The following is a 21,459-nucleotide window of genomic DNA, read 5'->3' on the forward strand; positions in this document are numbered from 1 at the left end:
TGGGTGGCGCAGGGTTAAGTCCTTCCACTGCTGCTATACTTCCCACTGTGTCTGTACCACTGGAGGCGTCACCCACCTGCCGGAACCCGACCCCTGGGGCGTCCTCCACTACCGCCTCTCATACACCAGCGACTGTGTGTCGACTTGAGGGTCACGAGCCGTCGTGACACAAGGCCCACCCGTGCAAAATCTCGCCATAGTAGTTCAAGAGACTAGGCCCCTCGAACGTAGCCTTCTCTCGCCATACTGTACAAATGATTAACCTCACACACACACACACACACACACACACACACACACACACACACACACACATATACACATAGATGTTAGATATGTTAAATATTGCTTTTATATCTGGGTAGCGGATGAATGAAGCACAGCGATGTAATCGAATACTGACAGCAGCCAAAAGTTTAAAAGGTTGTCTGATTTTGGAAGGTTAAAGGGGCTCCACCAGTTAGACCTCCCGTTCCACACTGTACAAATAGGCACTTACGAATGTGTAACAAATACACACACACAAACATATATAAGGTGGAGCTTGTGCACTCTACCGTCTCTATCTTAACCCTGAAGGTGGACGGCAACACACTGCTTACCTTACATTACTGGGGTGTTGTCGCTTTACTCAGGTGTCATGTAGTGAGGTAGTGTCAGGAAGGGTTGCAGTATGGCTGCCTTGGCTCCCCCGGTCCTGAGTGGGACGTTAGCGGGAATCCATCACACACGGGGAAGGAAACATACGAAGAACAGGGTTAAACTGAACCCCTGGAGAACTACCACACATTCATCACCTGGCCTTACGACCTGACCCTTAAGGGTAAGGAGAAAGGTCAGCCATCATACTTAAGGATCGTACCGTCGTGCTCTTAGGGTTGGACTTCTAACGATTCCTGCTGCTGCTGCTGCAGGTACAATAATTACAGGTACGACATTAGGTGATATCGACCAAGGTCATTATATACCTTGGCCATCCAGTATGCTCCAGGTGACCATTATATCCATTATTCAAATACACACGAACTACAGCCCTTGATAGTTCTTACAATACCCAGGGTATTACAGTACTGTACATTGACCAGGGTATTACTATACTGTAAACTGCCCAGGGCATAACTGTACTGTTTACTAATGTAAACCAAACTCATGGTGTACCATGTTTTCGTTCACACATGACAAAACATATACAGAAGAAATGAAAAATATTACTCAAACAACGACTTGAAATTCACGAGTATGTGTGTGTGTGTGTGTGTGTGTGTGTGTGTGTGTCCACGGGACGCGCGCGCGCACTCCCAAGTACAGTGAACGTAAGGTGAACGACAGAAGTCAACCCAAACTGTGGTTTTCATACCCGCAGAGTTGGTCACTGACGGTGAGAAACGACGTCACGTAAGACCTGCATCTGTGTTCTTATTTGGAGAAGATATAACTCCAGATGGAGTACAACACTTACGGGTATTCTAAACTGAAAACCGATAACGCTACCTTCTTAAACCGAAGCTAAACTTGAACCGCCCCTCTCTCTCATGCTTTAGTCAGGTGTATGAGCGTCGAAAAGGCTCCATTTTTCACCCATCACAATCCTGCATGATGCTGGGCGCCATGTCATGGAGACAGAAACGAACGGAAATAATAGCTGACTGACTGACGGGGTTGGAAGTACGTTAGTTGGTTCAGGGATCAGGTGAGGCTGTGGCCGCGCCACTGTGAACCCGCAGGGGAAGGTCTGTACAACTCCCCTTGGAGGAAATTCATCCAAGTCTTGAGCACCAGCGAATCGCAGGAAAGTGAAGCTCTTCACACAGGTCTTGAGCACCGGGGAACCTGATGGTAGTGAGGCTCAGTGGTGCTTTGAGCATCATGGGACTGGATATGTTCCCTTGCTGTAGCGAGACACCCAAGACTGGAGGCATCGACTCATGATATACGAGAAGCCAACACTGGCGAGATGCATCGCTCACTGTGCTGGTCTGTCTACACGTACAACAGATAATGGTACATGACGACAGGTGGTGAGGTGTACTTTGGGTGGTGAAAGGGTCCAAAATCCGGGATCTCTCAGCCACGGTGTCTGAGGAGACTTGGTACTAAGTAAATCTTGACCAGCCGTCGTGTGGAGGACACACACTAACTCTCTCCAGGCTGTAGATGGCAACAGTCGGGTGTGTGTGAGGCCATGCCAGCTATATCAATAACTCTGGACAATCATCTTCATTTCTTGCTTCTCCCACATCTCGACCACATTTCTCATGGACACCTCATCAATCCTTTTGCTTTTCCAGTGTTATCTCGCAGCTCCAGTGTTGTCAAGCGGATTTCCTCCGCTCAGCATGTAACCTGTACATGTCCTGCACTTCTTAGTTGTATGTCTGATCACTCCCGACTATTCTAATGATTCAAGAATTTCTTCAGAATTCAGTCCTCCCACAATTCAATATGGTCAGATACAACTGCGGACAGATACAACTGCGTGTGTGAAAGTGATGAGCGTGAGTGCTGATGATGAATATGAGTTCCTGTCGGTCGCACAGTTTCGAATCCTCGTTTCAGCAGTCGGTCCACAGTCAACCCAGCTGTTCATCCTCCCCAAAGGATTGGTTGAAAACTTGGGGTCCTGGCTTAGGCTAGGGTATACACACCCACAGCGTTCATGGGATGGTCTTAATTAAGACATTCAGTTGCTCGTCCCGTCTCAACTAACGTATAAAAAAGGAGCCTACAATGACAGTAGTCTGAATTTGTATCTGCTGTTAAGTGTAAGTGTGATTATAAGTGCTAGTGCCGTTGGAAGTTCTAGTATGAGTGGTACGTGTGAAATATGAATGACAAGGATGAGTAGTATTGATATTGGTGGTCGTATTATTGAGTGGTACGTGTGGATAAGACTGGCAAGATTGAGAAGTGTACATAAGATTACGTAAACGTGATGACTATTAGTCTTTGCAGTGAGTATGATGATGAGTATGTGAGTGACTGTACGTGAGGTGTGGCCTAGTATGCCACAGTATGAGTCACTGCCTCGGTAATCTCCTTCCATTTTGTACAGGATATCCGTCTGAGCGAGAATCGTTCTTTTAACACACACACTCACAAACACACAAAGACAAATCCATTACGTATCATATGTTTGTCTTTCGCCAACAACCTGGCGACAGCCCACACCTTGCCTGGCGTACATGACATGTATGTGAAGGTGTGAGTGAGTCATTATAACCGGAGACAAGTCCTCTCCTCAACCTGCGTCATTGCTATTTGTGATCATCATTTATTTCTTATTACCGGGAGAGAGTTTTGCATACGTGCTGCACCTTCTCATATCCTTCTATATATGTACCATGTATCTACCCCTACGCACACACACACACACACACACACACACACACACACACACACACACACACACATTAACCTAAGTCAGGTACTCATCTACAGAACAGCCTAGAGGGGAGGATGAACACCTAGGTTGGGTGTAGGCGTACTGCCACACCCAGGAATCGAACCCATGGTGGTCCGACCCCAGGCTGGCCAGTGTTGACTCATGGTCAGTAACCGTAAGTACTACACCACAAAGGCCCGTGTCCTCTGGTCTGAGTGTTTGCCTCTCTGACAGCTTTTCTTCATACGATGGGAAAAATATGTAGAATGTAAACGCGCGCACATGTGTGTGTAATGACCTGTCTGTACTGTACAGAGAGGGAGTTCTACAGCCCATGGGACCTCATCTCTTCAACCTTTCCTCCTATCATTGAACTTATCAAACTTCTGTGTGTGCTATCGGCAGTCACTATTTCCTCATTCAGTTTATTCTATTCATCCACGACATATACAACTAAAAGGAACTTTCTACATCCGTTTCTAACATGTTTCTTGCTTCAATGTATGTCCTCTGTTTGTTGTATCTGCATCTGCACATCTTTCGAAAACCACTCACTGCCAACGTCATCAATACGGCATAAGAACTTAGAGGTTGTGATCTGGTCACCTCTCACTCTTCTCTCTTCTGTGGTAGGCAGACTTCCCTATAACTCAGTCCTCTTTATTGTCCTCATCTGCGCCTTCTTTATCAGCTCTTAATCATTCTGCCTCACCCAGTCTCCCTCTGCCTCTACTGCCATTCACATCGCTTCACCAGACTGCTTTACTCAGAGCAAATTGATTCCAGATGTTCATACTACGTAATTACGGTAATTGCACTTTCTCAATTACTCCCCTGGCATTTCTGCGATTAACCCAAACTTTTCCAAATTCCATCCTACTTATCATTTCCAACCTCGACTGAAACATCCATGTGGACCATCCATGTGCGCTGTGTGAGTCATATCTCCTACGTAAAGGTATACTGCTTGTCCTAAGGTCTTGCGTCCCTCGCGTCTAAAAGCTGCTTCACCACCCTCTATACAGCCCTCTCATCGTCTTCTTCAGCTCCACTTCATCCTTCATGTCACGCCTCTAACGCGGCACACCAGCCTTGCCAAATGAGCTGTTCATTTACCACTCAGCAGCGACACCGCACCGACCTGTGGGGCATCAATTACAGAGACGTCCCCTCGCGTCCCCCTCCACGGTTTTCCTCCTTGAACGTTCGTTTCTCTCTTGCTCCCGCGGAGGACCAGGGTCCCCGTGGTCCCTCCCCTGGGAATCCCCGCTCCCCGCAGGATGTATGGTACACGTCTTGATTCCAGGCGGAAGAGTCATTATGGCGGACATCCCCGCCCGCCGCCGGCCATCCCGACAACAAAGAGCACTCGGCCAACAGGTAAAACAGTCACGGGAACGATTTTTACGGGTCGTTCGTCGCGTTAGGCAGGTGGTCGGGGGAATAAGGGCCATTATCAGGAGAGAGTGGACGGCATCCGCGGCCACAGGTTCTCCGGACGGGGAGCTTCAGAAGCCAGCTGGGCAGCCCTCAGTCAACCAGCTGGGCAGCCCTCAGTCAGTTAGCACCCGCCAGTGACTAACATACTACATTACTGCAATAAAGTTTAACCAACACAAGCACACAGACCCATCGAACATATGGAGCAATTAACTGCAATTGATTGCCATAAATAACTGATGGAAAACATTACATTTGCGAATAAATGTTATATCTTCACTACTTTGTAAATGTACGCATGATAGATATATTTATAAATGCTACATAAATGTGACAAGACTTTGTGGGCCAACTGTGCATGTACCCGATACGAGTGACCAGTCCTCTGACCTGCTAAAGGTCCCGCCTCCTGCCGCAGGTCTGCCACTGCCTCACCTCAGACTTCACCGATCACTTCGAAAGAGAGACGAACTGATATACAGCTCCTTGCGATTTCCTCTCCTACTAGCAATATATTCCGTCCGTCATAACTCTTGAACTCAGTTATACTCTGAGGCTCTGTATGTAAAGAGCTTGTGATCACAGTGACAATGACCATATTCTAATGCTATAAATACTATTCCTTTTTTTCTCACGTCGGGAGAATGAACATCTCTGTCCCAGGCCATATATAAACTCACTCTCACCTGTTACTCTGCCATGTCGTTGTAGTGAACTCTCTATACTCGCCTCCACCTACCCCCAGTTAGGTACCTTTCACGCATACTGTATCAGGAACATTTTGTCAACATGTACCTAGACACATAAAGCCATTAAATTGACTGGTTTCGAGAATGTGGACAAACTCTGTATTATACAGGGGACGTAGAGACATCACCTGTCTGTAGAAGACCCAGACACACAAGACCTGCTGGGTAATGTCACCCTCAGAGAGAGAATGAGCGAGGCCGCAGCGGTCTGGTGCCAGCGGAAGGAGAGGTTATGAGCACAGAGGGGACCCGTGTACAAGCATAATGAGCGAGTCACCTGGACGCCGAGAATCAGAGGTGCTCCAGGAATAAATGAAGAAGCTAATTTGCAAAGAATTTCATGAACAATTTGTCTCAGAAGAATCATATCTCCCGGTTTACTTTTTTTTCTCTCTCTCTCTCTCGCTGATTCTGGTATTATTTCCCCACAAGAAAAATTGAGCTGGAGGTTATGAGGGTAAATGTCGGCGGCTCGGGTTGCCGCCCTGGGAGACTGCAGGGAAGCCCGGACCCTCACACACTGACGCCGGTAGCCACCGAAGATAAACCGATGCACGTCAGCCCTTCCGCCCACATCTAACAACCAGCCCGTAGCCATCCCTCACACCCAGCCTGTAGCCACGCCTCAAAGCCAGCTCTAAGACACGCTTCGCTTGGAATACAAACTATGAAATTTCATCTTGAGTCAGGTGGCTCCTAAAATGTATAACCGAGGGTTATACATTTTTTTTTTCAGGTTTACAGGATTATTTGGTCTCTGCTCAACGATGATAAATTGACTGAAGTACTGTTATCCACTGGTCCGTCTCACGACCCTAATATAACGCAAAAGAAACGCTAATATCAACATCTTCATTAGTTTTCGTTGCTCGCAGTTTTTACTATAATTATCTGGTAAAAAAATGATTTCTTAAGTATAACCCGTAATTATGGTCATTGGCTGGAGAGTCGTACGTAATATCCAGGGAACCCGAGGCAAGATAAGATCGCTATTGGTACCCACAGTTCACTCTTTTGTGTACTATTCATACGGCTAACCACAGCATCACCTCCCCAGCACCAGCCCCCAGCTGCTGGTGAGGCGTCTGATACCCACTGCTGCAGCAGAGGGCCGTTATGGCCGTGGCTAAAGGTATGATGTGGGGTGTATGGTCGGAGATTGGCCACCACCAGACGTGGCCGCTAATGAAGCGTGCAGTGCCAGTATATCCAGTACAGAGGTGTTCCCTCACGAACTGCCCCGTGGGCAGCTGAGGGTTACATCGGCGTGAAGCAGCCAGGTGGTGAGCTGTGTGTGTGTGGCGGGAGGGAGGGTCAGGAGTGGCTCCCGGGGAGACACGTCATGCGCTGCCCAATTATCTAACCCTTTGAGCACGACGGTGGTTGGGAGTTGAGTAATGCTATCATGGCGGCAGGCGTGCACTAAGGGAGGTGTTTGGTAGAGCTGTGGTGGTGAGTGGGTGTGTGTGATGCTGCACAGGTGTGGATTCTCAAGGCCCTGGGTTATACCCCGTCGCCATCTTGCCGACCCTCTGTCTACTTTGTAAAAATAGTTTTCTTTTTAGCCAGTCTTACTGGGATACTTCCAGCTCCACTAACCCTAAGGAGTCTGGTGATACGAAGACCTTTACTACCCATTACCTCGTCAGCTCCCTAGACTTCATCTACCGTAACACAGATAGATGAAAGACCTCTGTAGTTCTCATCTTCGTTAAGTTCACCAAAGCGTTCAACCTCGTCAGCCATAACATAACATTCAACATCGCCATCACCCTCGGGTTGCGAAGCCTCATTCCATGGCTTCCAGACTTCCTCAGTGAGCGTCGGAATGTTATGCGTCTCTGATGGGTCCCTCTCCACTTCCAAGTCCCTCACCTTTGGCGTCCGGATGACAGGTCAAAGAGATGGGAACCTTGTGTTTCCTCATCGTTATAACCGACGCCCTGATGAATGCAGCTCCTCGATGGAGGTACGTTGACTTCATCATAGGCATAAGTATTCACAACAGTCCTCGACCCCAAGAACATTCTCTAATAGTTTACAGTGCTAGAAAACGTTAAAACACGTCACCATCAACCGAAGCAAGAATGCAGTCATGCACGTCAGCCTTAATCACGAACCCTGCTGCCTCGTTCGGCCCCAACTTCCTCCGGGTCGTTCAGTCACCAAGCTTCTCGGTGTCACTGGACGATAAGCTAGGCTGCAAGAAACACGTCAACACCATCATCATATCCTTCAGTTATCGTCTTTACAATATTTGTCGACTCAAGATACGTGGACTTCTGGCGCATCTACACAAACTTTCGTTCCTTCGCAACTCTCTGCCTGGTCTTCTCCTATCCACCACACAACATGGGATACAACGAATGGTGCACAAAATGGCATATAAGATCGTCATTTGTCCCTGTATCAGCACCTATCAAGAGGGTTTAAACACACTGGTCTTCACAACTCTTTCCAAACCTTCACCAGGAACTTATCCGATGATTCAGGAAGGAGCTGATGCACCATACTCGCCACCATCACCCAATACCACATGAGATCCCTTGACCCCGAGCAGCACTTCGACACAACACAGCCGAACCCTTACGAAGTCGTGCTGACCACTACAGGAACAGTCGCATCCCAACAACTGTGAACCTCATCAAAAATCAGTACATTAAAACCTAACCTCCACCCTAATACATGTGTCAAGACTTTCTTTAGCCTCCTTTCATCACCCCACTTTTTACTGATGTACGTATTTTTTTGTGGATCTTTTCAGCTGTTAATCAAAAAGGAAAAAGTTAACTGTCGTCAACATAATTATCATTACCATTATCATTATAAAGTACCATGGCAGAAAATAGGTTTGTAAAAAGATGTGTGGTGTAAAGTAGGGAGACATAGGGAGGAGATATGTGGTGGAGAGATGTAAAGGGAGAAAAGGTTGGGATTTGTGGTAGGGAATTGTGTGGTGGTGAAGAGTTGCGGAGTGGGAAAGCTGTGTTGAGGCCAATCGTAAACTGGTGGGCAGTGTTAAGTGATGGACTGTGGGCAGTATGAACTGTGTGATGACAAGTATTTTTACTGTGAAGGCCGGTGTGTGGCGAAGGACTCTGTGGCGTGCATGGAATTCAAGGGATAATGCATCCTGTGGTGAGGAGATGGCCCGAGTAGTGTGGCTGGAGATGTAATGACTTGGTAATGAGATGTGTGGAGGGGGAGATAGTGAGATATGGCGAGAAGCTGCGACGAGAGGTGAGTAACAATGATTTATACAGCTGAGAGTTGTCTCGCTTCCTTCCTAGTGGACGAAGGTACTGCATGTTCAAGAAGACATTGATTTTCCTGGCTAGCATCTTAATAATGAGACAAAAAAAAATGAGTGAATCAGAGAGTATTATCTTAATATCAAAAAGGAAAAACTAAGAACTTAAAACTACAAAAAGGGAAACGGTTCCAAGCAGATGTGGGCGAGGCTTCACCACCCACCGCCGTCCTCAAGTTTGTAAGAAAATAACACCGAGGGAACAAAAAGTGCATTCTTGACTGAGGCAGACAAGTTCAAGCAACTGCACCACAGTACAGTCTAAACCGACTGACCTTGCCATTCATGCGACAGAAAGAAAGAGATAGATAGATAAAAAAAAAGTCTTAAAGATAACTAATAATGCAGATTTTTCAGCAAGAAGACGGAAGAGTCAAAAGATAAATGTAACAGGAGCAGGATACTGGTTGCCATCACGTGAGGAGTTTGTCTGGCTATTTGCCAGAGGATGTGTACACTGACGCTGAACTGAGAGGCAGGCAAGCTGCGGCTAAATGCACAATAACCTGGCTTTTTGTGGGATGACCATCAGTAAAGATGAGCCAATATATCGGCTTCATCGATCCACACACGAGGACAAATACTGATGCTCTGAGATGTGGCCTCAGGCTGTGGCCAGACGACTACCGAACACTGCGCACAAACTGGCTTCACCCACAGGCCAGGACACTGGTGCAGGCCAGTGCTTCTTTATTTCTAACTCACCATTTACGGTCGCGACTGACGTGATCCATCTTTCATATTTTGATAAACGTTCCTCATGATAAATGATAAAAAAGCTCACGTAATATGACGATCATCCTCTTCGCCGGTACCTGCAGTGTGTCTAGACAATGAGGCGAGGGTCAGGATGCTGGCTGCCTTATTATAAGCAAGCTAGACAGCTGAAATGAGCGCCGGAGCACACGGACGCCGACCCCCCTCACCCACCCACCACGGCACCAAGTAACCTGAACCTGTGAAGAGTTACGATCAACCTGCACATACAGTATCTATTTCCCTGGGATGAACTGTGCAGCAAATCTCCTCAACATACATACTGAAGTGACAGAACACAGCCACCTCTCTGATTCACGTATAATCTCTAATGTTCTTCCTGAATTCTACACATTCTTATTACGGTAAATGTGGGTACAGAGGGAAGGTGGAGTCAATATACAAATTAATGATGACGCACGTTGCGATTTACTGCAAGTCTGAGTAGACATCTCTTTCCGCGAGAATCTTTAAGGAAAGGTTTGTCAGCTGGTGGCTGAGGCCAACACTAGAAAGACCAACCCAATGAGTACCAAAACTTGACTCCTCCACTCCCTCGAGTTCAGTTACTCTGCCCAAAGGATAATGTAGTCGTGCTAAAGGGATAAGGTCGAAGCACACAAGGGGTTAAAATCGTCATACTCAAGGGTCTAGATCGTCGTACCCAAAAGGTTTGAGGCGTCGTGCTGAAGAGTCGTGCCGTCGTGTTCGAGGGTCGTTCCATTGTGCTCAAAATCTCTGAGCTTCTCTGGGTGACAAGTGAAAATCTCTGAGCTTCTCTGGGTGACAAGTTAAAATGTGAGCGAGAGCAAGAAGAGAGGAATGGACGACGACACACAAGATTATTCCTGTGGCTAGAGGTGTGGCCATCTCTGTCTTGACAACACGTTCGATAACAAAGTTCTGGATATTCTTCTATTACATGCGACCCTCAGGAGGCTTTCTGGGGAGGTCCAGCACCTTTGAAGCTGCGCTGAAATCAGGAGCAGAGAAGTGATGGGTTGGCGTGAGAAGTACTTTGACGAGACCAGTAATACCTTTCGTCAACTCATGATGATACAGCCCAGCTGAAGGCGTCTTTTCACTCGCGGTGTAGCCACAGGCAGGCAGAGTCCGGTAACGCTGGTGCTAGATATGTATAAGGCTGTACCAGCCATCTCTCGGTACTGAGGGCATAAACATATATCATATATCCTACAGAGAAAATCTTAAAGTTTCTCATTGCCATTATTTCCTCACCAAGTTACTGGTAAGGCAAATATTCTCTCGAGGTTTGACCACGTTCGGTCAAGGTTAAGGACACGTTATCAGGAGAAAAATCCACCAGACTTGTACCATGACAGAGGCACCTGCCATCCACTAACGCCAACTCCACAACAAACCACACAACAGTGACCCTGTCAAAGAGTAAACTTCAACCAATACCAGTTTAAAAACAATATGTACAATACATTTTCTTGAAAATATGTTCGAAAAATGAGGGAAAGCTTTCTTGTTTTCTTTTTTAAATTTTTAATTTCCCAGAAGATGGCAAAAATATGTTGGTTTCAAAAGACAAAAGTTCATGCACGAGACGATGATATTTGGTTGGTTCAGCAAATTCAAAATTTCTATTTATTTTCCCTCTTTTTTTTGAGGTAGGTTGATGTCTGTGGAAAATTCCAAGTGGGGAATAATGGACGGCTAACCATGACTCGTCCAGAGGCCAAAATATCCAGCTGGACATATATGTGGCAACACGGCCACACCACCAGACCAGTGGCCAGTCACACCGCCAGGCCAGTGGCCAGTCACACCTCAGGCCAGTGGCCACAGTCACACCGTCAGACCAGTGGCCACAATCACACCTCAGGCCAGTGGTCACAGTCACACCGTCAGGCCAGTGGCCACAGTCACACCGTCAGGCCAGTGGCCACAGTCACACCGTCAGGCCAGTGGCCACAGTCACACGGTCAGGCCAGTGGCCACACAGTCACACCACCTGGGAGGGAGACTCATGGTGATGCTGGAGAAATTCAAGAGTCTGGTCATTGAATATCACCCAGGCTGATAAAGACCCGAGTTATATATATACTTATAGAGTCAGTGACCCTAAGCTATCTGTCGGAGCCCAGGAGGACATGGAAATGGTATGCAATGCTCAGGAGGGAACAGGTAGGATGTTAGCGGCAGAGGCCCATCCCCCCGGGGTTCGTCAACACACCGTGACCCTGGGGTCAACAGGACCGCGACCTAGTATTACTTCACAACAGCACGGGGTCAACTGATTATCGATCACATTCACAATGGTTGGTTGAGACTTAGGGGGGGGATTGTACTGGGCACCAATACAACAACGAAATACATATGAACAAACGATGATAAACTCGACACTATAGCGAATGAGTTGGACTGATTTACGTTAAGTAGGAACGAAACTCTTCAAGATCTATAAAGAATGGATCACAGGCTGGGCGTCAGACAATAGGAAAAAAAAAAAAGGCCAATGAAAATCATGAATTACAAAACTAATATTTTCGCAAATGCGGAGGAAAAAGACAATATATCTTGTGCACCTCAGGTACGACAAAGAAATGTTTCTGAAAACGGAATAATTTAACTTTCTTTTTCTTACTGAAATAATCAGAATATATATATATATATATATATATATATATATATATATATATATATATATATATATATATATATATATATATATATATATATATGTGTGTGTGTGTGTGTGTGTGTGTGTGTGTGTGTGTGTGTGATAAAAGAGATTTCAAGTGGAGAAATATACCTTAAAATCTACGAGGCAGGGAAAATGACAACGAAATTCAGAGTGAGCTAAAAGTGGAAAGCTATGGGAAAACCCCATTCTAAGAAACTCTGGCAATAACACCAACCTGTGCCTCACGCTGGTCCAAGTGTACCTCACGCTCCGGAACTAGGAGTCGAAGTCAGCGCACGGTGTTGGCACCTGAGTCACAGGCGTCCCCTCGCTTGCTGCAGGAGATATTCATGTCCTCAGATGACTTGATGCATCTAGGATGATCCAGAGAGGCTACACTACGAACATGACTGTATCATCCCTTGAGTGTTATGGCCTGGTTTTTGCACCTGACCGGGAGGGTCAAGTCAAACTCCAGCCTGTCACACTCAAGGGTCGTACCGTCGCATTATATTGAACTTTCACTGAAAATATTGAACACAAGACAATAAACAATGAGAGTCATGATCAGAAAGATATTAGAGAAATGATATGTGAATACAAATGAGTTATCTATCGAGCAACCTCGACCATTAATTGCACAATCGCAACTTGAACATGGCCGGGGGTTGGTAAGAAACGTACCCTTCCAAAACTACTTTATTACACACAATCTTCAATCGAAGTTTAGATTCATTACAGGGCGGTGCTAACCAATCATAACTGGTGTAATTTTGGAGATGAAAAGAAGAAAAGATGAACGTTAATTAAACTGTCATACCGAGTGATTTAAAACTTCAAGACGCGCTATCTGCCTTTCCAAACAGACTTTCCCATTACAACGAGAAAGTCTTCCATCTACAGCCCCAACAGCTACGAAATTACTAAACAAAGTAGTGGATCACAATATTCTAATCTTACTCATAATATCTACAGCACAAAAGATGGAAAAGCCATTCAAATATTACGCACGAAGTTTAACAGACATGCTTAAAATGACTGAGTCACTTATATCTTCAAGACTAAAATCTGTTCCTGGCTCAGAACTGGTAAATTCTGTACTATAAAAGTTTTAAATCTTTTTAAAACGATGTAATGTGGCTGACGCAAAGCGCCCATTGAAACACGACCAATTGCGAGCAAAATCTCGGGTGAAAAGGAGTGCTCGGCTGCTCTTCACTCTGATAACACTACATCCGCCGCAGGTCAGGTTGTGTTTATGCTGAAGACAGTGTTCATCCACTGCATCGCCAGGCAATCTGCTGGCATATGAAGACACTTCATCCAACGCTCGCTTGACTACCTGCTGACAGTTCGTAGTTCATCGACTCGGCTACGTGGTGACAGTCTATTGTTCATCCACAGCACACGTTATCCAGCCATCACACTGTTCACTCTGCCACTGTGTCCATCCGTATTACTTACCCAGTGCCCAAGCTGTTCACCCACGACCCACACTATCCAGCCACAGCGTTCATCCACCACCAACTCTATTCGTCCCTAAATAGTCATTCACCTCTAAGCTGTCCACTCTATCTGTTCCATGGTTAATCAACTGTCTAGGATTTCCACTATTCACGTCAGAAACTCCACCTATCCTGCTCAACCACCTAATGCATTCCTATGGTGCCCTTCATCCACTTGACCCGATTTTCCAGTCCGTTTTCGAACAACCTTTCACCCAAATACGACCAAATCAGTGACACTGAGACAGTATAAACATGTCTCATAAAAAACAAAATCAAGACGTCTTATCCCTCCGCCCAGCATCCTGGGGTTGCAACGCTCGTCATGCTGCCCTCCGGCACAAATACCTAGTATTTCTTGGGCCAACATTCGTGCGAAATACTTCTGGCAGCCGTGATAGTGGAGGTTGTCAGGGGGTGTAAGGCAATACTCGTGTTGGTGTAGGTGCGCAGTCTAATGATAGCTCGTGGTTGACATTCACCGAATCCTAATGTCAAATCCGGAATATAAAATACGATGAAATAAACGTCATACGACTTGTTTTGGGCGCCAAGAGATGTTAAGAAACGTGCACCCAGCGGTAGGGTAAACACACCTGACGTGGGTGCCAAGAACACACCTCAGGTGTTGCGAAGCATCACGCCAGACCTCTTTTTTTTTTTCTCCTTCCAGTGGGAGATGATTCCCGCTTCCCTAAATCACTGAATGTTGACGATCTGAGAGACTATCGGCGGGAGATTCATCGGCCGTCCGTCGCATACCGTTAAGCACGTCTTCCCGGAGCCGTCAGATGTCGGCCGTTTTGCCGAGGTCGTCGGCCTCTTTCTCTGGGTTCTCGCCACTCCCGCTCCACACCCGCCCGTCCCCCTCACTCCTGTGACTCTATCCTCGTCTTCTCAACACAGCCACACTGTGTACCAATTGCTCATGCACTCGAAGGAAGAAGAATCTCTAATCTTTCTGGTTTTCTACGATAATGCTGAGGTGAAACTGTCACCATGAGCGAACGCTTCCGAAACGGGCGAGTTCTGCTCGCAAACTATGTCGGTCGTTGACTGACACATTCGCGGGGGGTTCGTGGACCGCCGCTAAGGCGGGAACTCCAGCCAACATACCCGCGATTCTCACCATTACCATCCATTCGGCAGACGCTGAATGAACCTCTACCCATGGTAACATTAGAGGGGTTGTATCCTCCTGCAAACCCCAGATTGAAAGCTTTTCCCGTGAGGTGTCTGAAAGCTGTCCTCCTCCTCGCTCTTGCAGAATTCCTCGCGTCACGCGTCCAATGTCCAGGCATCTTTCGCTCATTAACATAACGTAGATTCCCCTAATGTCAAGTCATAGCCAGTGATTTGATAATGGTCAACGTTACGACGTGTGGTGGAAAGATGAACGAAGTCGTTAATTAGGATGCAGCCTTCATTACCGTGCAGGCCTCGCCCCTCGCTGACCCAGCCGTTCCCCACCACCCTCACCACACACCCTCCTGACGTGCCGACTGAGCACGTCTCCAACAGGAGAGTAATCTTGGCCTCTGGAAATGGTTATCGAAGCTAAACGCAACCACCACAATGAACAGATTTTACTCCTCCAATCCCTGGACATTCCTGCCACCACTATCACCCGTACGGTCCAGCCACCAGCGTTACTTGGACTACTGCCACCAATATCACCTGGACATTCTTTACACCATCAACTGGACGGTCTTGCCACCACTATCACCAGGACCACTGCCATCACCATCACCTGGGCTACTGCCATCACCACCACCTGGACTACTGCCATCACCATCACCTGGGCTACTGCCATCACCACCACCTGGACTACTGCCATCACCATCACCTGGGCTACTGCCATCACCATCACCTGGCCTACTGCCATCACCATCACCCTGACAATCCTGACATCAGTATTACCTTCACATTCCTGACAACACAACTAACCGTACATTCCTGCCTACTGCCACTACCATCACATGATCATTCCTGCAACCACTCTCCTCTGGACACCCCTGCCACCACTATCACCTAGACATTCTTTATGATTTAAGTCATCCACAAGTATCCAGAATAGCCACATAATGTCCTACCATCATCCACAAGTGTCCAGAATAGCCACATAATGTCCTACCATCATCCACAAGTGTCCAGAATAGCCACATAATGTCCTACTATCATCCACAAGTGTCCAGAATAGCCACATAATGTCCTACTATCATCCACAAGTGTCCAGAATAGCCACATAATGTCCTACCATCATCCACAAGTATCCAGAATAGCCACATAATGTCCTACTATCATCCACAAGTGTCCAGAATAGCCACATAATGTCCTACTATCATCCACAAGTGTCCAGAATAGCCACATAATGTCCTACTATCATCCACAAGTGTCCAGAATAGCCACATAATGTCCTACTATCATCCACAAGTGTCCAGAATAGCCACATAATGTCCTACTATCATCCACAAGTGTTCAGGATAATCAAATACTGCCATCCTATCTTTTCCTACAGTATTACCAACACCGAGTAAGAGCTAAAAGCACTCCCAGGGCACCACCTCACAAGACTCCGTCCGGCCTAGCCTCCAGAGACACATGGTAGTCCTCGGTACCGGTGTGGTAACGCTGACAGCCTGGTCTCTGATACCACCTGTCATGTTGATGACAACAATGACAACTCTAGGGGAAGGGGGGGGGGGGGGGTAGCTGGCAGTAATGTCCCGCCGGATCATAACTTCCGGGAACGCAGTAGACATTCCACCAATCATATTCCTCCATCCGTCTGTCCTCACTGGTCTGCCACCAATCATACTCCTCCATCAGTCTGTCCTCACTGGTCTGCCACCAATCATACTCCTCCATCAGTCTCAACCCCTCATAATCCGTCCACCAGGCTTCTCTCACCTGTCAGTGTGTACCTTCTGGTGATTTTCTTCCCGGAAGTATGAAGCAGGCTGGAAGTTGAGACAGGTCGGCAGGATGAGGCAATATGATAGGTCGTCAGGGTAAGGAAGGCCTGGCAGGGTGAGGTAGGCAAGTTGGCATGGTAAGATAGGCTGGAGCTGTGAAGTAGGAAGGTTGATGAGGAAGGCTGGCATGGTGAGGTATGTTGGTGAGGCATGGTGGAATGGTGAAGAGAGCTGGTATGGTGAGATACGCCGGTATGGTGAGGCAGGCTGGCACGGTGAGGTAGGGTGACATGGTGAAGCGGGTTGGCATGGTGAGGCAGGTTTGAGTCGTGAGGCAGGCTGGCATGGTGAGGCAGGTAGGCTGACTGGCTGGGGCACCACGCAACATAGTGTGCGCCAGTGGGTGGTGGTGATAGTGGCCCAGCACCAGTGGGTGGTGGTGGCAGTAGCGAGCAAGAGTGAATGGTGGTGGTGGTGGTAGTGGGCATCAGTGGGTGGTAGTTGTGGTAGTAGTGGGCAAGAGTGGGTCGTGGTGGTGGTGGTGGTGGTGGTCACGTCTGCCCGTGGCAGTGTGGCCACCGTGTAGCACTACAATGCCCAGGGTTTACCATTCCCGCTACAGGCTCCTCCTTATGACATCGCATGACAGACACGTCCGGGAGAAGCTTATCCACGAAGAACAACTGCAGACAGAGGCCAACGAATCTGTCATAAAAACCTCCACAAGATGAAATATCATCTTTCCTCATATTCCGGAAGGTGAGGGAGGGAGCCTGGCGAGAGGTGTGGATGGTGTGAGTGAGCGGAGGAGGATGAGGCGCGGTGAGGAGGGCCACCACCGCTAATGTCAGCGTACTCACCGCTGGAGTTGGGAGGGGTGCATGAACCCACGATGCCGACGGGCGAATTTTCATTTTTAGAAAACCGTTCTTCTGAATGGTTGGCCACATACTTGGCTACGTTATGTGCGTGAGTGTCAGTGTGGCGTTAGCGTTGCAGGTTCCTGGTGGCCCTGGCTGGCACCAGACCAGCGTCCACGGTGAGGCAGGAGAAGAGAGTGCAGCATTATTTGGGTCCATGAACTCTGGAGCCACACGGTCCTCAGGTGCGGCACGGCTCCGCTACCTGCCTCACACCGCTCATCCCACGGTGCTGTACAGTAACTACAGTGGCATGTACAGGGGGCCAGCAGGAGTATTGTTTACCCCCAGTTGACCACTTGGGAAGGTGTGAGACGCTGAGTGTGGAGGGAAGCACTGGGGGGAGCGGCGGGGGCCACTGCCCGTCCCAGTGGGCGAGCCGCGGCACACGGTCCCGTAACTGTGCCTGTGCCTCTGTCACTGGCATTATCGCACCGCCCCCTCCTCCCCCCCTCACCCACCCCTACCCTCCACGGCAGCAGTGCACAGACCCGCGGAGGAGCGCCAGCCGGGCCCAGTGCACCTCCTACCTCCGTGCGGGGAGCTACCTGTCTGAGTCGTCGCGACCTTCACAGCACGTGGACACCTGTACGACCAACACTAATTTCCCCTCCATATTCAACAGCCGTTCCTATAGCCTGGAAACACCGCCACCTGAACCTCTGTCATGTCGGAATAATAAACGGACGACAGCCTTTCTGTCCAGCATGGGCCAAAATTCCTTGATAGTGCCACACAGCACAAGTCTCGCGAACACTGCGGTCATTGACACTGTGATTTCTAACTCTAAGGTGTGTAAAACCTAAACAATAAACGGCACGGTTAGTTAGGGGCTGCCAGCCTTCTTCCTCTGACTCCAGATTAAGTCTCAGAACTGTTTGTTGTTGACGGTGTCTTGGGGCAAGGCGGCTCGTTGCTCGCCCAGCCCAGGGGAGTGTATGGGGAGATCCTGATGGGCGCAGCGTACGGCCTCCACTGAGGCCTACAGTGCCACCTGGAGAGAGCTCATGCCCCTCTGTGTCGAGGTGGTCGTGGGGGGCTGCGACGTGACGGGGGCGCTACGACCCCCACCACCACCTCCCCCCACCATGAAGGTGCCAAACAGAAGACGTCTCTGCTGCAGGCCCGCACCCTACACCCTCAGGTCAGTGCTCTCGCGTCTTCTCGGGTCACGGGTCACACACCCTGACCACCCAGAGCCACCAGCCACACCTTCTCTCTCTCTCTCTCTCTCTCTCTCTCTCTCTCTCTCTCTCTCTCTCTCTCTCTCTCTCTCTCTCTCTCTCACCACAGCAATCTGCATCTTCAATACTAACTCTTACGACTCTTAGGTATGATAACCTGGCCTCTGACCTGACCAGACCATCATACCCGAGGGTCGTGACGTTGTGTACAACGAGTCATATACGACGTGGTTTATGCTCTAGCTTCATCTGCACCAAATCCCTGATATTTCCCAAACAAACCAAGTGCAAAATATTTTTACTTCCTCCTTTGCCACCCGGAGCTGCCCTGAGCGCTCCAGGAAGTCATGGAAATATAATAAGTAGAGGGAAGTGATCTGATTGGTTCCGTGTTACCGTCATACACCTGATTTCAGGTAAGTGGGGTCCACAAGGTATAGGTGCTGGCCTCATCCACCTCTGGTCCACAAGGTAAGGTGCTGGCCTCATCCACCTCTGGTCCACAAGGTAAGGGCTGACCACATCCATCTTTCCTTTACGATGCTGACCTCACCCAGCCTTACTGCTGAACCCCACCCTGCCATCACTAACTCCACCCTGCCATCACTAACCCCACCCTGCCATCACTAACCCCACCTTGCCATCACTAACCCCAGCCTGTCATCACTAACCCCTGCCATCACTAACCTGCCCTCATTAACCCCACCCTGCCATCATTAACCCCACTCTGCCATCACTAACCTCACACTGCCATCACTAACCCCAACCTCTCATCATTAACCCCAACCTGAACACAAAGCTGTACCTCAATGCAGTACAACAAAATGTTATCAGCAAATCCAAAAACTTCCTCTTTTTTTTTTCTTCAAATGCTCCAATATATCCAAGAAACATTTCTTGATCGTAATGTTTCCTTCTTATGTTTCATTCTGCTTCACCTGACCAAAGGCCATGCAAAGATTTTGCCATCGTTTTGGCTTGTGTTGTTCGTCCCCCACCCACGCTACCACCCCAGACTTCAGTCATCATCCCTGAAACTCTTGAGTCAATCCAAACCAAACTTGGCAAGGATGGTCCCCAAGGCGGTCGCTCTTCAGTGTTGTGTCTGGTGGCGCGGACCCGCCATCCGATATAGCCAAAAATTGCTAAATTCAGAACTATATATTCCAATAGCCATAACCATATTGCTTCATAGTACATTCATCTGAAACCTTAACTTCAGCTCTATGAATATAAGTTCAATAATACGTGACTGATCTATACATAAAATGTATAGTTCTGATATATCTTTCGTATATGCAAATTGGCTATATTTTGACACGACAATAGAACTTAATTTGACAAGATCTAAAACCGAGTGAGGAAGAACACCACCACCACCACAGGCTCAGGCAGACCCCTGGTGGATCTAGTTTATCTGACACGAGGAGTTAGTTCATAGGATTTTGAATGTGTTTAGAAACGACAATATTCCTGTAAACATTAAGGAGTGGGGTCTTTACAGACCAACACAGCTTGAGTCAGGAAAACCTCACGACACACACACACACACACACACACACACACGAGAGAGTTCAGCGGCCTGTCACGCGGCTCAACATCTCGCCATCTTTATATTTATTCTGTGATTCCCAGTTGTTCTCTGAGTGAGCCTGAGAGATATACTGTTATGAAGGGAGAGAACGTGATGAGAGGCGTGTGTGTGTGTGTGTGTGTGTGTGTGTGTGTGTTGGACGGGAGGGCAGCCCTCCACCCCTCCTCCCAGCCACCAAACAGAAAACGTGGTACAGCAGGTCTCCTGCTTCCGGCACGCAATACACAGTTACTTTCCTGCCACTGTACTTAACGGTGAGCCAGTGTCACCACCGCCACCTTACGGCCACCACGTAGTACTGCCAGGACGTCACCACCACGTAACGATGCTGCCGCCTCGCGTCACGTTACGTCACGTCACGTCACGTCCACCGCTGCCACAACGTGAACGTTTAAATCAGTAACGCCAGATCTTGACCACAGACGGGTAATACTGTCACCACGTTACCACCACGACCTGTCACAGCCACAGCGTTACTGCCGTCACGTTACTACGAGCAGGGCATCACTGTCACCACGTGATACGGGCAACACGCGTCACAACCAACACCTCTTAGTCACCACATCACCACGACCAAGTGTTGATGTCACCGCGTCACTACCAACATGCGTTACTGATGACATGTCACCGTCAACACGTCACTGCGACCATGTGTTACGGCAGTCAACGGTGTACATGCGTCACGACGCTTGAGCACGACGGTACGACCCTTGAGCACGACGGTGCGACCCTTGAGTACAACGGTACGACGCTTGAGCACGACGGTACGACGCTTGAGCACGACGGTGCGACCCTTGGGTGTGACAGACGGCTTTACGACCAAATTAAAAACTGGTACGACCACGTTAGGAGGAGTGGTACGACCACATTGGGAGCGATGGTACGACTGCACTATAAGGAAGTAGTAACCCCAACTGTATAAACTACATCTAAAACGAAACTTTAGCATAACTTTCCAAGAATGTTGAAATATGTCTACTGGTCCATTTGCATCCTAGAATTTTACTACTACTACTACTACTACCACGACTACTACTACTACTACTACTAC

General features: G+C 48.2%; 1 protein-coding gene and 1 long non-coding RNA gene across 2 annotated transcripts in view; one reads left to right on the forward strand and one right to left on the reverse strand.

Moving 5' to 3' along the window:
• Window positions 1-612: 612 nt before the first annotated feature.
• LOC139757080 (uncharacterized) overlaps window positions 613-21,459 on the reverse strand; it is a 113,550-nt gene continuing 92,703 nt past the window's right edge. Inside the window, exons 3-4 of the long non-coding RNA XR_011714494.1 lie at window positions 12,526-12,625; window positions 613-908 (exon numbers count right to left, since the gene is read on the reverse strand). This is a non-coding gene — a long non-coding RNA (uncharacterized lncRNA). The remainder of the gene's footprint in view (window positions 909-12,525; window positions 12,626-21,459) is intronic.
• The window catches only part of LOC139757078 (uncharacterized), a 130,285-nt gene continuing 126,965 nt past the window's right edge, over window positions 18,140-21,459 (forward strand). Inside the window, exon 1 of the mRNA XM_071677128.1 lies at window positions 18,140-18,774. Within this exon, the coding sequence (XP_071533229.1) occupies window positions 18,638-18,774 (137 nt within the window). The 5' untranslated portion in view covers window positions 18,140-18,637. The remainder of the gene's footprint in view (window positions 18,775-21,459) is intronic.

The sequence above is a fragment of the Panulirus ornatus genome, chromosome 24 (genome assembly GCF_036320965.1).
Source record: "Panulirus ornatus isolate Po-2019 chromosome 24, ASM3632096v1, whole genome shotgun sequence".
Lineage (NCBI taxonomy): Eukaryota > Metazoa > Arthropoda > Malacostraca > Decapoda > Palinuridae > Panulirus > Panulirus ornatus.